The sequence below is a fragment of the Triturus cristatus genome, chromosome 9 (genome assembly GCF_964204655.1).
Source record: "Triturus cristatus chromosome 9, aTriCri1.1, whole genome shotgun sequence".
NCBI lineage: Eukaryota > Metazoa > Chordata > Amphibia > Caudata > Salamandridae > Triturus > Triturus cristatus.
In genome coordinates, this window is record NC_140592.1 from 1286618248 (window position 1) to 1286637171 (window position 18924).

The following is an 18924-nucleotide window of genomic DNA, read 5'->3' on the forward strand; positions in this document are numbered from 1 at the left end:
GTCTGGGAAATTTCACAAAAACCTGTTTTTTTAAAAAAAATAGTCATTTTGCCTTTAACGGCTTTTCTGGATCAGATGCAACAAATCACTGAAATTTGCTAGTTATGATAACCACTGCACACAATACACGCCACAACTTGTGCAAACCGCAATGTTAAAAATACCAATTTACAAGAGGCACGAAAACAAAGTAAAGATCGAACGAGAGAGCAACATGGCAGGTGGCACGAGCTATGACATGAATCGTGTGCATTGGTAACGATAACTAAAACTAGCAAATGTCAGTAGTTTGTCATGTATGAGCCAGAACCGTAATTACAGCTTATTTTTCCACTATATATTCACACGTGTCAGAGCAACGCCCAGTTAGTCTTTTAGAGCGGCATAAATTAATGAAAACAAGAAGTAGAGATCTCTGGGCACTTCCCAGGTTTCAGGTGGAGAGCAGCTCCTTGTTATAGTGCTCTCTACACCACCAGCAACATTCTAAAACCAATCACCGCAAACGTCTGCTGTTCTAGCAGAGCTTTTAGGAATAGGAGTATCTCAGGCCACACTAAGCTAGAAAAGTGACCAACTCTTTTGTAACAAAATCTTTAAGCATTGGATTAGACAGTGTCATTCAAACCAAGCTGAAAAATGACAAAAGCCTTTCACCACTTCTGGTACAGTATTACAGCTTTGGATTGGTAAAATACCATACAAGCCAAGAGGGAATGAAAACCTGTAGTCTCCGACACGTTTCACTTTCGTTAGAACTCCTCAGAGAGACATAGTTGTGTCCAGACACAAGGGAGCATCCAAAGCAATACCCCTTCAAGCTTAGAGCGCTGCATAATTATGCAAAAAAGGAAGTAGGGAGCCCTAGTTAGTTACTAAGATTTAGGTGGCGAGCAGCTCTTTATAAAGGGCCATCTACGACACTGACATTAAAACTGCGCACCTCAAATGTCCGTTCTGTGGACAGGTTTAAGCACACGATGAGCATATGGCTATCCACACCCATCAAATTTGATGACCCAGCCACGAAAACAGAAATTGCTGTACCGTTCTCTGCCTCTGAAGTAAAATCGCTAATATGCCTACAACCATCCTGCACGTCCACTGGATGCAAATCCAAGTTCAATTGACAACTATTTGACATCATTTGGGAGGAAGAATTACTTAAAACATCACGAAGACCAAATCTTCAAATCACTTTATGGAATTTATCACTGATAACATAGCCAAAGATTTCTACACACACATACTCCCCTACAAAACCGGTAAAACTCTCGGCCAAGGGACATTTCCTTCAAGTTGGCAGAACTTCACGTGGAGAATTGAACACAGCTGTTCTTGCAGACCGTTGTTTATCTCCTGCATACAATATATAGCACAAGGAGACGTCATGTTTCTGTATATCAGGCGTCATACCTCAGCACATGATGTCTGCAACATACAGAAAGTAGCGGCATACACATTATAGTTGTTTTAGATACTCACTTCATATTCATTTAAGCACACTTTATATTTATTTAGGTAGGGGCTTCCCATGGACACTGCCACCAGACACCCTTTAAAGTATCAGGTGACCCACAATACTGGTAGATAGCAGTTTCACGGGTAGGTTCAATGCCCAGTTTTGCCATAACAATACTATTCTCTTCACTTTTACCTAGCTTCTATGCAATTTATGGTTCTGACGCTGTTGATATGCGGACTATTTAGGTTTAAGCTGTTCATGGACTCTTCACCATATACAATTCCTGGGCAAGTTGTCTTCATAATACTCATACACGAGAACGCTAATGACACTAAAGTGCAATACTTATTAAGTGTACTCACACCCATCCTTATAATAGTAAGTTGTCACCCCACACATTTTATACATTTGGATGCCACCTGAACTATATAAACGGTAAACTGGCTGTTTTACCTTTAGCCAAATTCAACCACGTCTGTGGACTAGCTGACGACCTGAGGATCCTGAACCCAGGAGTCATCATTCACTTCACAGCAAGCATTGTACCCTTCTACTTGGGCGAGGACCTATTACTTTTAGGTTAGCTAGTGTACTAGTCTGTGTTATACTTGCATCTAGCCTTTCTTGGAGGTTAATCTCAACTCTGATTACCCTTACTTATTTCGTTTGGTTACATACTGGAGGAACCAATGATCTGAGGATCCCCTAATGCAGGATTTCTACACACTTCATCACTTATGGCTATTTATCCAACAAGCATTTTAAGTCGGTGCTTTAGGTCTGATATTTTCATATTCTTCTGGCATGTGTACTCCCTGAAATTCAATGTTTGTGATTTTGACCTTTGGTTCGCTCAATAGAGCAGCTTTCCCTTGATATTATGACTTTATTGTGGTGGGTCACTACCGTTACTGCTTCCTTATTACATCCGCCTCTTGAATATTGCGGGTCACTGTTTCGCTCATGCTATGCTCTGATCATTGGGTTCCTTGAGGCGATCCTTCTGGTTTGGGCCACTCAACCCCTCACCGTGTATTCTGTACCCTCCATGATTGTACTTGACAGACATGGTAATACTCACCAAGCATCTGGCGTTTGGTCTTTCATATTCCTCTTTCTTAAATCTTATAATTACTTTTTATGATTGATCATTCCTGTCCGATTGTAATTTGTTTACATATGCAGTCTTGAAAATGTCAGTGCTCGTGACAAAACACGTGCCAGCTTTTGTTTTGATGCTATGAAAAACATGGGGGCCCAAATACAATCACCTAGGGTAATTGACTATTTCTAAAGACAGTGGTCCCTAGACAGTAAATTAAATTAATCAGTAAATATAGACCATATTATATATATATAAAAAAAAATCTTCACTGAAAAAACCATAGGTTTTACAGACGTTATAGTTAGGAATTAGTATTTAAAAAAACCTTAGAAATTCACTGAAAAAACCATAGGTTTCAGGGACGTTATAGTTAGTTGGACATTTCACTCATAGAAAACCATAGAATTTCCCCTGTTATAGTTAGTTGAGCTATCTATAACTCGCGCCCCCGCAAGGCACTGCTGATGACGTCACATATTACATCATTCATGACATGGTCAGTGACATCACTGATGACATCTCAAATGACATCACTGATAACAGACATCACTGATGACATCATCCAGTGACTACGCGTTTCTATAAAATGTAAATATGATATATCCCAAGGTGTATTGAAGAATGAATGGGTGTATAAGAGTCAGGATGGATGATTAAGTAGGTGTATAACTGACTGTATAAGTGAGTGATTAATTGTGTCTTACTTAATTCATGTGTTAGCGACTGATACAGACATTCACACATTTTAGGTTGTCAGTTGGTGTGTAAGCGATTGCATGCATTGGTTAGCAGTTAAATGAGGATCTATATGGCTATTGATTGGTTGAGTATCTGTATGGGTGCCTGAGTGTCTGTGTGGATGGGTGGGGAGTGTGACTGTGCATAGATGTGTGAGTGGATAATTCACTATGTATATGTGTTCCAATCTATATCTGTGAAGGGCTGTATGGCTCGGTGACTATGTATGAGTGTATTGGTGAGTGAATGGATGCCTCAGTGGTACATGTGCGAGTAACTACATATGTGAAAGGCAGTATATATTAGTGTTGGAGTGTATAAATGACTATATGTGAGACAGTGATTGTGAGAGTGCCTGTATGGATCAGTGAGTGCTTCTATTAGTTATTGTATTAAAGTTCAAGTATGTGTCAGTATATATTTAACTCGTTCTGTGCTCATGACGGAACCACGCCGTCATGAGCCACGGTTGCCGTGTGCTCATGACGGAGTGGTTCCGTCATGCTGCGGCCGTTGGCGGCCGCGGCGCTAATTCCCCGCCTGTGCGGGCGATTAGCGCCGTGGGCGGAGTCATGACGGAACCACTCCGTCATGAGCACAGCCCAACCGTGGCTCATGACGGAGTGGCTCCGTCATGAGCACCGCCCCACCGCGCTGCCCCCCCCCGCACCCCCCAGCGCTGCGGCGGAATTTCCGCCGCAGCGAAGGGGTTAAATAAGTGAGGTGGTATAGGTGTAACTGTACAGGTGAGTAAATAAAACTGATTGATTATTTCCATTACTGACTACATGTGTGAATAACTATCATTGAGAGGCGGTGTGTGAGTGTATAGATATGTGACTGGATACGATAATGCTGTATTGATGGCTGACTGTATGTATGAGTGACTGTATGGGTGAATAAATAGATGTGTATGTAGACCTAGGAATTAGTGAGTGGATATGTACTAACTGGTATTGGTGTGTTCATGGTTTTGAAAATTATAGTCTCTATTCTAGAGTGGGTGTATCAACTATTACATTAGGGTCTGATGAGGTGCATCAGATTTTCACGTGGATGATGTCATCAGTGATGTCATTTGAGATGTCAGTGATGTCACTGACCATGTCAAGAATAATGTAATGTGTGACGTCGTCAGCAGTGCATTGCGGGGGCACGAGTTATAGTTAGCTGAACTAACTATAACAGGGGAATTACTATGGTTTTCTATGAGTGAAATGTCCAACTAACTATAACGTCCCTGAAACCTACGGTTTTTTCGGTGATATTCTAAGATTTTTTAAATGTTAATTTTAGATTTTAATATTTTTAAAAACTATTTTTTCAAACTTTTTTGTAATTTTTGGGAATTCTATAAACCTTTTTTGTTTTTAATTTGAAAATGTTTTATATCTTCAAAAAAAAGTATGTATATCGTTTTTTTGGGGGTTTTTTTGGGAGAAAACTGAAGTCCCGTACCAGTAGTGTACCAAGCTCCATCAGCACGCCAATCCCATCTGCCATATTGCTAAACTCGTAAAGATGTACATTTCGTATCCGACGGGTTCGTGGAACCGCGTCCCGCATAACATCATATACGTTTGTGGTCGCGGCTGCTGCTACTTTGGTATACGACATGTACGCAGTACCAAGCCGCACCTTATGTCATGTACGTATGGGCGTCACACCCGCTGCGTATGCGACGAGTGCACGCTGCCAGGCCCTGTGTTACGTCATAGATGTATGGTGTCGCGCCGGGAACGCAATTCCCTCATTTTTTTTGTCTCAAAACTATATCTAAATAAGTTTAAAGTGTATATGAGAACAAGCGACTATCTAAAATATTTTAAACATTTATATATAACTAATAAACTTATATTATGGTAATATTTTCTCAAAATCGCGTCGGGTGCGGCCTCCTTGTGTGCTCGCTGCGCGATTACCATGTGACCTTAAAGAAAAGCATTTGATTGGTTCATAACATTTCCCATTGTAACAGTTGGAGGACCCCACCCATTTTCGCCATTCTCTACAGAGTTTGAGAGACTCCTCTTCTGCTTACAGATTTTTTTTGAAATTTTTTGCTATGTACACATCTGACAGTACACACAACATGCAACCATCATCTTCATCAATATTCATGCTCTGTAAAGTAGCCTTCCACCTGTGATAGCCATGCATCTAAAAGCTACATAACAGAACTTTTCCACACTGCCAGAGGTAACATGGTTGCATACGCTGTCCACAGCACAATGTAATGTGGTACGGCCCAGGGGCAGTATCATGCATACATAATGAACACACGGACACAGATAGATAGTGGAAGTGGGTACGGGCACATGCGCTTGACTTCTTTTTATTACCAGGGTTACATATCCAGTGACGTCTGTGCTGAACGCGTGTGCGGCGAGTGTAAACCAGCCCTAAGGGAATGGTTGATGCTAGCATCAACTACAACAGTAATCATTGGATCACACACAGAGATTCAATGATAAAAGGGTCAATAGTTTGTGCAGAAAAGATTCTATCGTAAAACAACCATAACTTGTGGTATACTGAGATACAGGCAGTAGATCTGAAATAATACACAAAAAGATTGCATCATAAAGAGTCCATCAGGTCTAGTGCACTTAGATAGCCACATCAAAAGCATTCAGCATGTGCACAGCCAGCGATGACGCGTGCTGCGGGCGGGCCGTACTAGGAGCAATGTCTGTTGCCTACAGCACTACATCATCTGCAATAGCGACTCGATCTGAATTGTAAACACTGCTGTCTGCAGTGTAGGCCAGAGAGCGGTCAGCAAGGGCCCACAGCCACATGGCGTTGACTTGAGCTGTCCTGTTTGCTGTACGCGAAGCAACAAAAACCGTGTGCGGACCCTGTGATAATACGTATGCATGGTGCGGACAGAGCGCCCTGGAGCAATGTCTTTTGCCTACAGGACTGCGTCATCTACAATAGCGACTCCATCTGAATTGTGAACACTGCTGTCTGCAGTGTGAATTGAAGGCAGTAGTGAGCACAGTCTTCCATGAATAATTTTTCTCACTTCCTCTTCACAAAATACAACATAAATGACACAAAACTCTGCAATAAATAAATCAAAACAATTCAAATTGCGATCTCTGCTGTCCACTGTGTACACTGTTATTCAGTGTTCTTTACCACTACCAAGAAGAATTTGGTCATTGAACTAGACCTACAAGTCATCTTAAAAAACTTCTTCAAGCAAGTATACTAAAAGGCTATGGTGTATATTTCAATAGACGTTGTAGTTAGTTGCCTACTGGATTCTGTAATGAAACAATAACCACTCCATCTGAATTGTGAGCCCTGCTGACCGCACTGTAGGCCAGAGGCAGTTGTCATTAACACCTCACAGTCACATGCCGTTGGATTCGGAAGCACGCAGTTGGTGGCACCTGATTGGAGCGGGTACACAGAAATCATCACAAACTTTAACTTCTGACATCCTCAATTACAGAATCAACACCCCGTTTCACTGTTCCCACCTGCTGTACCACAGTGTACTCCACCGACTGCAGTCAACCAAGCCCAATAATCATGTGCAGCAGTTAGCAACGGAAGCACAGAGTCTAATGCACCTCAACGGAGGGAGTTCTGTCAAAACCAAGCAGCAAGTAATATCGGACATCGTCCATTTTGGGATCAAGACACCGTTCCACTGTTGGGACCTAGAGTTGGTTGCACCTGGTCAAAGAGACTACCTTCATCTCCACTCTCAGATACAGTTCTAACATCGTCCATTGTAGGATCAAGATCCCGTTCCACTGTTTGGGCCTGCTGTACCACGGTGTACTCCACCGACTGGTGTCAACCAAGCACAATAATCATGTGCAGCACTTAGCTACGGAAACACAGAGTCTGATGCACGTCAACGCAGGGACTTCTGTGAAAATTCACAAGCAGCAGGTAATATTGGACTATGTCCATTGTGGGATCAAGACACCGTTCCACTGTTGGGACCTAGAGTTGGTTACAGCTGGTCGAAAGGAGTACCTTCATCTGCACTCTCAGATGCAGTTCTAACATCGTCCATTGTGGGATCAAGACACCGTTCCACTGTTGGTACCTCTTCGACTACAGTGTTAGTAGTATACAGAGCACTTCATGGTGCTGGGCCTCAGGCTGGGCGCTGTATGTCTGTGTCGCGGTAGCCAGCATTAATCTCAGGAGCCTTCCCAGCTCGCAGACCTCAGCCCAAAAGCTTCCGCCGGCACGTGGTGGACCCTCTTTCACATACGACTATGTCGAAAAGTGAACTGATGCGTGTCACAGCGGCCATGACTGTTTCTGGGTAGCAGCAGGCTGACAGCATTATTCCCGCAGCCACCCTCGCTCACGGCGTCAGCCTCGTGGCGGTGTAAGCTGCGCAGACCTGACAGACGTTCGCCATTCCGGAAGAGAACCACACCCAGAGAAACATGCCTTTTATTCATATCCCTATGCTAGCCTTGCGTAAGCCGAGCCAGCCCACTACGCTAAAGATTTGGGGGGTTGGGGGGGGGGGGGGGGGGGAGAAGGAGGGGGCACATCCGCACTATGTTTTCGTAATCTTCCCTACTGACTGTACTATCATGGTTGCGTCCACTGTCGACTTCACTCAATAGACCATCAGTGTATGTTGACATGTAAATGTCTGTGCTCTGCATACTCTAGTCTCTCCGGCACATCCCCTCAACACTTTGCATTGTATACTTTTATAATCGAGAATCACTTGCCACCTTCGCACATACTTTGCTCCCATCTCTTCCTGCATTCTGCATTGTGTGGCAGAGGTGCCATGCCATGTTTGGTTTGTGTACATGGCTAGCCACGGTTCCCACAGTACGTAGTGTCATTGTGTCTGCTAGGTGTACATGTTCTTTGTCATGTTGTATGTGATTATATAAGGTAGCGCGTTTATTCATGAGCAGTGGTTTCTCCCATTTACATATCGCTGTCTTAAAGAGGATACAGAAGTTTCTCTCACAGGTGAAAAGTGCGACCACAATGGCAGTCATTCATTACTATGCAAGAATGTCCAACTGCACGACGCTTCTAAGCTTACAGCCCCCAATCTTGCGTGCTCTCTTAAAAGCACGCCAACTCCCACAATCAGACCAACATTCACACAGCTTTCTAATGGCAGTTATCTGCTTCTTAATAACATGGACTGCTACGCAATGTGAGCTCGCATACCGTATGTCCTTACTGTTTCAAACCGGATAACTTCCTCTGGCAATCTCTATTCCCACCCACACAAAGTAACTCCCAAAGTTCAACTTGGCCTTCAATACCTACTTTGAAAACAGATATTAAACGGAGCAAACTGAAAGCGCTTTTGTTTCAAACAGAAGTGTCCCTCACTTCTCCAAAAGTAATTTATCGACTGCAGATAGCACAAACTTCAAGTAAACTACACTCCCTTTTAAATACGAACCTCCCATTACACTTTGTGAATTGTTACACAATTTTCAACACATCTGACATTTAAGGTCTGGCACACATTTTTAACATTGTCTCCTCCGGCCTTCTCACAGGCTTTCAAACTGTTTTTAGTCTAATAGCAGAATTCTTTCATTCGATCATCTCTGGAATAACAGCAACAGTGCCCATAATTCTTGCTCTGTTTACGGCCATCCTACTACTTTAGCTTGTTAAAAATGGCTACGCTCCCTGTGGTAACAAGCATGTCCGACAGAATACGCCTCTACGCGAAGCTACATCAATACCGTGAGAAAATGGAACAACTTTTCGGCTGCCTGCCTTTATCTATTATCGGAGCCAGCTACAACATGACATTTATTTACACATATACAATCTGCGTGCAACCATCTTTTTATTGCAAAACTTGCCCGCAAAACTTGCCCAATCGACTGGCGAATGGATCTATGCCTTGCCAACATCCCAGCAAACGCTCCCGATATCCAGCAGGTAATGGAGTATCTTGAAAACCATGAACTTGATTGTTCGGACAGTGGGGCAATGGCGGATGTAACGCAAAAATGTATCCTGGCGGAATGTGATTTCTGCGCAGCCCCGAAAGATCTCCTGCAACGTGCGACCTTTGACATCACAGATTGCCTGCCAATTCAAATTGCCGCTCCAACATTCGAGGAACATTACTGTCCCTTCGAGGATATGAATTGGATCGCTTCGCTTTTCTCACACGATGTCAACAATCGCCTATTGGAACATTACGCATCTCAACCCGCTGAAGAACTTCCGGACTGCAAACTCCAAGACTTGTAAGAAATTAACTTTATTGTTGGATTGATTCTTCCCCACTTTTTTGACTTTTTCCTATTACATTTTTTAATACATTTCAATTGAACTATTTTCATATAATAACTAAGTCTGCTTAGCCATTTGAACTCGGTTTTCATTATTGGCCCTTACCTCTCCACACTAACCAGGAATGGATGATGTATGGCCTATGCAAATACGCTATTTACTTTCTAAATTAGCCTAAACCCGACATCCATTCTGAAACCATATCTATTCTTTGTACACACGTCTTATCCACGAAGCCCTTTCACACAAATTAGCTCATCCTCAGCCTCTGCTCACGAACTGGCGATCAAGATAAAAAAACACAGCATTGTTTAGGAACTGGTTGGCACAGTGTGGCAATCGTATCCTACCTTTACATTCATTCTACAATTTACAGTCGTTCATGTCTAATAGGTATTGTTTATGTCACATGGAACTGTAACATGTAATGTGGAATTGACTGATGCAGAAGCTTAGCTTTGAATACAGCAGAAGCGGTTGGAGTTTGCCTCAGCTGGATGCCTTAGCTCTTGCACCAGTGGTTCCATTTATGGCACTTGCATAAAGACACTTTTTATATAACTTGCAGAGTCCATCGCTTTATCCCACACAACCACTTTCTTAAACACACCTGATTTCACCATTTGTCTTCTGTGGCATTGCAACATTCTGCATTATATTCTTCACGATTATTTCTTTATTCCTGCTTGCTAAAAACACTCCATTCGAGTCTTCAGACCTGTAGGGGTGAGTAGTTTGCTTCCCACTCCCGCTATAGTCTAAACCCATACTAACACCACTTGCACAGCTATGCTACAGCGGCCAGTATGCTACAGCGCCCAGAGCACATCAGTTTGCAGAAATCAGCTCACGGTTTCATCCCCGAGTGTACCGGCACCTCACCCCAGCACCATCTCACTCTGGGCAAAACAGCACTTTCACACTACTAGGGGCGAATGCTTCACTTCATACTCCCTGTATAGCACACCCTAACCACCCCACAGACCTCACAGCGCTCCTACCCTCCTCTTTTCGCCCTTTTTCCCCCCCTTACTCGCTTCAACGGAATCACAAAATGGTGGTCAACACTTCCTAGTTGCAACCGTTCGCAGCACTCGCAGCCAATAAGCAGCAAGCTCGTGCTCGTAACGCCTCAGCCAATCAGATGGCAGAATTCCCAAATATCGATATCTGTAAATTTCGATATTTCACAAAAACTACTGAACGGATTTACACAAAATAAACAAAAGCGTGCTTTCTAGACCAAGACCCTTCTCCCTGCCAAATTTGGGGTAATTCCGTTCACCCGGTCGACCTGTAGCCTTGTCTAAAGTTTCCTATGGAAATTAACATGGAGAAAACACGTTTTGGGACCCCCCTTTTTTTCTCGGCCCCCCCCTTGACGAATCATCCCCAAACTTCCCACATAGGAAATGATATGAACAAAGAATTAGTTTGGAAAATTTCATGAAGATTCATCAAACGACGCCAAAGTTAAAATGCTCTTCCTATGGAAACTTGGATATATATAACTGATTGGGTCTATATATACTGATTAATTTCATTTACTGTCCAGGGACCACTGTCTTTAGAAATAGCTTTTGTTTTCATGACATTCACAGATTATTAAATTCACTATGTATCAATAAACCACTTGAAATTGAATTTCTGCATATCCTACTTTGTGGACTTCACTCAACACATCAAAGACAACGACCACTAGACGTATATAGATCCCATTTCAATCGGGGCTGCAGCACCAGACCAGCACTGCTTCAGGTGATCGATGATACTCAGAGTCCTAGGTTCAGGCAACTCTTGCCTCCTCATTCAGTTCGACTTATCGGCAGCCTTTGATACAGTAAACCACATTGAGGAGCTCCTCTGTTGGGGGTCTGAGAAGTGTGGCTCTCTTCTCAGGGGTCTCTCCACGATCACTTCTCAGGAGTGTCTAGGACAGGTGCCTCTCGGGGGTCTCTCTAGGCTCACTTCTCATGAGTGTCTAGGACGGGTGCCTCTCAGGGGTCTCTCTAGGATCATTTCTCAGGGGTGTCTAGGACGGGTGCCTCTCATGGGGCCTCTCCAAGATCACTTCTCAGGAGTGTCTAGGACGGGTGCCTCTCAGGGGGTCTCTCTAGGATCACTTCTCAGGAGTGTCTAGGATGGGGGTCTCTCTGAGATCACTTCTCAGGAGTGCCTAGGATGGGTGCCTCTCTGGGGTCTCTCTGAGATCACTTCTCAGGAGTGTCTAGGACAGGTGACTCTCAGATCACTTATAAGGAGTGTCTAGGACGGGTGCCTCTCGGGGGTCTCTGAGATCACTTCTCAGCAGTGTCTAGGACAGGTGCCTCTCAGAGGTCTCTCTAGGATCGCTTCTCAGGGGTCTCTCTAGGATCATTTCTCGGGGGTGTCTAGGATGGATGCATCTCAGGGGTCTCTCTAGGATCACTTCTCAGGAGTGTCTAGGATGGGTGACTCTCAGGGGGTCTCTCCGAGATCACTTCTCGGGGGTGTCTAGGACAGGTGCCTCTCAGGGGTCTCTCTAGGATCACTTCTCAGGAGTGTCTAGGACGGTTGCCTCTCAGGGGTCTCTCAGATCACTTCTCGGGGGGTGTCTAGGACGGGTGCCTCTCAGGGGTCTCTCTCAGATCACTTCTCGGGGGTGTCTAGGACGGGTGCCTCTCAGGGGTCTCTCTCAGATCACTTCTCGGGGGTGTCTAGGACGGGTGCCTCTCAGGGGTCTCTCTCAGATCACTTCTCGGGGGTGTCTAGGACGGGTGCCTCTCAGATCACTTCTCGGGGGTGTCTAGGACGGGTGCCTCTCAGGGGTCTCTCTAGGATCAGTTCTCAGTTGTGTCTAGGACGGGTGCCTCTCAAGGGTCTCTCCGAGATCACTCCTCAGATGTCTCTTCTCATGGCTCTCAGTGTGGGGGTGTCAAAGGGAGGGAGGGCTCTCTTCTCAGCATCTTTCGGGGTTCTCTTTCCATGGGACTGAGGAGTGTGCCTCTCTTGACCGGGATCTCGGGGTCTCTCTTCAAGGGTCTCTCAGGGGTGTGTCTGTATTCTCAGGGGTCTCTGGAGCAGGGCCCTCCTCGGGGGTCTCTAGGAAGGGTGCATCTCAGGGGTCTCTCTGAGATCACTTCTCAGGGGTCTTTTCTCATGGCTCTCAGTGTGGGAGTGTCAAAAGGAGGGCTCTCTTCTCAGTATCGTTCGGGGTTCTCTTTCCATGGGACTCTGAGGAGTGTGCCTCTCTTGTCAGGGATCTCGGGGGTCTCTCTTCAAGGGTCTCTCAGGGGTGTGCCTCTATTCTCAGGGGTCTCTGTAGTAGGGCCCTCCTCGGGGGTCTTTCTACTCAGGGACCCCTCTGTGGGCGGGACTCTCTCAGGGTCTCTGGAGCATGGCCCTCCTCTGGGGTCTTTCTTCTTAGGGACCCCTCTGTGGGCGGGACTCAGGGTTTTTGGAGCAGGGCCCTCCTCGGGGGTCTCTAGGACGGGTGCCTCTCAGGGGTCTCTCTGAGATCACTTCTCAGGGGTCTCTTATCATGGCTCTCTCAAGGCTCTCAGTGTGGGGGTGTCAAAGGGAGGGCTCTCTTCTCAATATTTTTCGGGGTTCTCTTTCCATGGGACTCTGAGGAGTGTGCCTCTCTTGTCAGGGATCTCGGGGGTCTCTCTTCAAGGGTCTCTCAGGGGTGTGCCTCTATTCTCAGAGGTCTCTGGAGCAGGGCCCTCCTCGGGGGTCTTCCTTCTCAGGGGCCCCTCTGTGGGCGGTAATCTCTCAGGGTCTCTGGAGCAGGGCCCTCCTCGGGGGTCTTTCTTCTCAGGGACACCTCTGTGGGCGGGACTCTCTCAGGGGTCTCTGGAGCATGGCCCTCCTCGGGGGTCTTTCTTCTCAGGGGCCCCTCTGTGGGTGGAACTCTCTCAGGGTCTCTGGAGCATGGCCCTCCTCGGGGGTCTTTCTTCTCAGGGACACCTCTGTGGGCGGGACTCTATCAGGGGTCTCTGGAGCAGGGCCCTCCTCGGGGGTCTTTCTTCTCAGGGGCCCCTCTGTGGGCGGGACTCTCTCAGGGGTCTCTGGAGCAGGGTCCTCCTCGGGGGGTCTTCTCAGGGGCCCCTCTGTGGGCGGGACTCTCTCAGGGGTCTCTGGAGCAGGGCCCTCCTCGGGGGTCTTTCTTCTCAGGGACCCCTCTGTGGGAGAGGCTCTCTCTCTCTCTCCTTAGGGGGGTATGCCCCGGCGCTGCCGCCGTCCCCCAGGGTCCCCCCTCCCCAGCAGCGGGCCCCTCACCTGATAAAGCCCACGTGCTCCTCGCCCTCCACCAGCACCCTGGCGGAACCGATCCAGTCCTGGGGCCGCACGCCGGGCACCACGGCACGGCCCTCGATGCGGAAGCGCTCGGGGCCCCCGGAGCCCGCGGTGAAGTCTGGTTCGAAGGCGCGCGCGGCCGCGAGGAGCAGCGGCAGCAGGAGGGCGGCGAGGACGGCCATGGCTGGAGGGGGGGCTGACGGGCGGCGGAGGGGGAGGCAGGACCAAGGCGGCTCCGTTCACGTCCGCACCGGCACTGTCAACACACTCCCGTGACGTCAGCGCGCATCGGTCACCCCGGGGTCACTGTCGGCACAGGAAGTGAGGGCGCACATGCGCAGGCACAACATGTCTCGGCGGCTGCCATCTACAGGTCAGGCACGCTTTCCTGCGCGTTGTGAGTGGGGACGTAGGGAACACGAACACGCAGGGCTTGAAAGAACGGGGGCGTGGCCTCTGAAAGGGGCGTGGCCGAGTAGATTCAGGGCGTGGCTTTAAAACACAGAAACTGGAAACCTGTGCTTAGCAGAGAGTGCCCTGGCTGGTGTTCTGCTGCTTCTTTCATTGCATCCTTATATATATAATACAAGTAACATTGAACCTACAAGAAGCCAACTATTGCCTTGCCCAATGGTTGTTAGTTGCAGAAGATAGAGCAGCTATGGGTTCGTTGTATAGATCATCGATAATGCCCCGGTTACTTACCGGTAATCTTCATTAATCCGAGTCAGGTCTTCCTCGCCACAGTAATTACACATGAGCATGCTGCTCCCACAGAAACTGCACGGAAAATCAGTTAGCGTACTAGACTCCCTCTACCCCCAACGCGGCCCCCCATCGTCCTCCACCGATCCTACAAACGGATAACAGACCTGAAACATGTCCTGTACACACAGCCAAAGCCATGAAACACCACAAGGGCCGGGCGGCAAGGGAAACTATACTGTGGCGAGGTTAATCTGGACTCGGAGTAATGAAGATTACCGGAAAGTTACCAGGGCATTACCACCTCATCCGTCTTCCTCGCCACAGTAATAACACATGAGCAGATACCAAGGCAACATCAGTTTCATGGATCAGGAACACAGCTCACACAGTGAGAGCTGAAACAAATTGTTTAATGAAAACACAATACACTTTGAAAAAGAACTCAAGAATTCCCAGAGTCTAGAACCGAAGAGGCAAAGGCAATGGAAGAACCAGTGGCGTAAAGATAATTGAGGGGGCTCTCCTGCAAGGTATGTGGAGGGGCCTCTCTCCAGGCTATTATCAGGAGCTCTCCGGCCGAAGTGCTGTGCTGTGGGGGGCCCCTGGAGCTTGGGGGCACCCCTGCACTGCAGGGACCTGTGTTACGCCCCTGGAAAGAACCCTCCCCAACCTCAAGCCGTTAATGCGACATGAAGGTGTAAGAAGAAGACCAGTGGCAGCCCTGCAAATATCCTCCATGGACACACCCTTAAAAGCAACCCAAGAAACAGCCACAGAACGTGTAGACCGGCCAAGAATAGGCTGCAAGGGAACCACCGACTGAACATCATCAGCCGACAGAATAGCCTGTTTAATCGACCTGCTAAGAGTAGAATGGGACGGTTTCATGCCTTGATGCGCAACACCGAAAGTGACAAATAAATTATCCACCTTACAAAAAGAAGCCATGCGAGACAAATAAATCAACAAGGCACGCCTCATATCCAAAAGATGCAACAGAGACTCCTCCCCAAAAAAAGGATCTGGAAATAAAACAGGGAGGATGTGGAAATGAAGGTCCACACAAAGCATTGAGACACGAGCAGTTTATTCCAACGTCAGATCCCTGCTCTCCACAGCCCAAATCTCAACATTCTACTCTGCCTTCTAGGACGGGCGGAACCAAAAGTAAGTGACAAGGAGGGGTGAGGGAGGGCTCTACTAAGTGGGAGAAAGGGAGGTTAAAGAAAAGGAGGAAAAATACCAGCAAGTTATAAAACATCATCCTTTCCTTAGGAAGCTAACAGAAGATAAAAGATACAATACAATGTATTTCAATACAAAGTCTTTCTGCCATATTGTTCTGTAACTGCGCCTTGAGACCACGCTTCCCGGCCAATCGCTTGACACACTACTTTGTTTGTTACTGGTGGCTTGCTCAGAATAAGGAACCAGTCTGTCCATGCTCCATTTCCTGCCATCTGCCATGGTAACAATGTTTTTACCAACATCACTAATCTTTTAAGGACCATAAAATGTGTTGTACCTACTAGCCCAAGAGATAGGTTTCTTCACCCAGGCTTTTTGGCCAACTTTCCACTCACATGGCTTGGTTCCCCATCTTAAGTCATACTGTTGTTTGTACCTATTCTGATGGCACCGGATCCTCTCTTGAGTAATTTGCTTATCACACACAAAAGTATTATCCTCAAATAATCAGTTAGGCGTAAGTTTGGATCCCATTTTTCTTCCTCTCAAAAGACAAAAAGGGGAATAGCCTGTTACACTGTTCGGGGTTATGGCATGCGACCCAATCATGTCTTTGATGGATTGGATTATGGGTTCGTGGGAAGCTATGGATAACTGCAATGCATCCTTTATCATTCTGTTAAAGCGTTCAACCAACCCATTTGCACGGGGACAATACAACGGGGTAGAAACGTGTTTTATGGCTAAGCTAACCAAAAACTCTTTCATCTCTTCCGAGACAAACTGAACCCCATTATCAGTAATGAGACTATGTGGAATACCTTCACATGCAAATGTGTCAGATAAATAGATTTTAATGGCCTTGGTGTCCACTTTGTTGACAAACTTAAGGGTAATCCATTTGGAGAAATAATCCACTAAAGCTAAAATAAATCTTTCTTGCAGTCCTGTTACATGTAATGGCCCTATGATATCTAAGCCCAAGTTTTCCCATGCCTTAATGGGAACTTGTACTGGTACTAGAGGAGTTCTTCTTGTGCATTTGGTTTTGTCACTTATGCCACATGCATGACATCGCTTGACTAGTTCTTCAATATGGGTGACCATACCAGGAAACCAATATCCTGAGCGTAGTTTACTTTTAGTTAGACTCCTACCCAAATGGCCTTCATGAGCTAAATCACAAATGCATTTCCTGAGGACCTCAGGAGGTATAATTTTCTCAGCCTTATAAATATTAGTACCCACAATGGATAACTCTTCTCTTACATTCCAATAAGGCTGCAACTTATTGGGAAGATTTCCACACTTACTGGGCCAACCCTTCTTGATTAATTCACTTACAGCATTAAGTGTGGAATCTTCTTTACAAGATAAGTGCCACTCATCTTCAAGAATTGCGGGAATGGAAACCTGCAGTACCTCAAAATCCTCTACGCTACTTTCATTAGGCGTGTCAATGGGGAGGCGAGAGAGAAAATCCGCAACCTGATTTTTATTACCAGGCACATACTCTATAGAGTAATTGTAATTTTGTAAAGAAACCAACCATTTACCAATTCTTGGTGTGGTCTTTTCTTTGTCTTTTGATGAAAACAAAGCAACTAATGGTTTGTGATCTGTCTTTAATTTGAACGGTAGACCCCACGGAAAATATTTAAAGTGATTAATGGCCCAAAAACACGAAAGGGCTTCTTTTTCAATAGTAGAATAATTGCTTTCTGCCTCCTTTAGAGTTCTTGAGGCGAAGGCTATTTTTTTTCCTTGCCATTTTGAAACTGTGAGAGCGTGGCCCCAATGCCCCCGTTACTGGCATCTGTGGTTAAGATAGTGTCTTTTGTGCCATCAAAACTACCTATGCGGGGAGCCGAAACGATCACTCTTTTGATATTAGAAAATTCTTGGTCATGAATAGGTAACCAGACATACTTTACATCCTTTTTCAACAGGTCTCTTATGGGTTGTACTAATTCTGAGAAATTTTTAACAAACTTAGACATGTACTCTGCTAAGCCCAGGAACGATTTGATTTCCTCTTTGTTCGTTGGAACGGGAGCTTTTACAACAGCCTCTATTAAATCCATTTTAGGTTTAATCCCTTCGCTTGAGAGTGTGTGTCCTAGAAAATCTACTGAGGCTACCCCAATTTTGCACTTGTAAGACCTGCCTCTCTTAGTTTGTTGCACACCTTTCTCAGATTGGTATCATGTTCAATTTCACTAGATCCATGGATGAGAATATCGTCCTGAAAGCATACGGCCTTATCTATGTCCGCCAAAATGTGTTGCATTATTCTTTTAAAGGCGGATGAGGCAGAAGCCAACCCAAATTGCAATCTCAGAAATGTGTATGTGCCAAACGGAGTGGTGAACGCGGTTAATGATTGAGAATCAGGGTGTAATGGTACTTGATAATATGTCGATGTAAGATCTAAGACCGAATTTTTTTTAGCTGTGCCTGTCAGCGTGTATCTGTAAGAGATTTCTGTGGAAACATAACTAGTCTTGATGATAGTTACTTGAAAACTGGAGCATGAAAGTTATTAATGCACCTCTGTGAAGACGAAATGCAACAGATTGCCTCTGGACTGATTGAAGGGAAAAAAAAATCAGGTGAAAAAGAAAAAAAATGAGGCGCACAAAACTATCCTTAAACATGAACACCACTGGAAAGAGCAAGAAGTTTGAACACAGGGCTCCAAAGAAGAAATAGCACACTGGCGCTAGAAGAACCTGCACGAAGAAAACCCCCAATATGCCAAATCATCTCACAAAACCTTCAAGCAACAGGTCTTGTGAAAAGAAGCGCAGTAAAATTGAGGCGATTGGGGAAGTGCCAAAAACACAGGTACGTGAAGTACTAGGACAATGACAAGGAGCAACCTCACCGAAGCCTAGCGTTGTGTCTTCTCCGGAAACTTCTAGAGGAAAATGAAGGCTGCCCGAACACTGCTGACATGGACCGGAGGATCGCTGCGGGAACGCCTCACAACACCCAGGAGAAGGTGAAGATCACCAAGCAAACTCCGGCGCAGGACGTTCTTCCCCGTATGCAGCCACTACCTCAGGCGCCGAACAGGACAGGACACTGCTCACCATACGCTGCAGCGAAGACTTGCGCAGGCGCTTGAAGAGACACTGCCCGCTTGTAGATGCACATGCGC

The 18924-nt window shown here is 46.0% G+C and overlaps 1 protein-coding gene across 1 annotated transcript in view; it reads right to left on the minus strand.

Moving 5' to 3' along the window:
* EMC7 (ER membrane protein complex subunit 7) overlaps positions 1–14268 on the minus strand; it is a 71668-nt gene extending 57400 nt beyond the window's left edge. The window contains exon 1 of the mRNA XM_085627469.1: positions 13848–14268. Coding sequence (XP_085483595.1) covers positions 13848–14047 — 200 coding nt within the window. The 5' untranslated portion in view covers positions 14048–14268. The remainder of the gene's footprint in view (positions 1–13847) is intronic.
* Positions 14269–18924: the final 4656 nt, after the last annotated feature.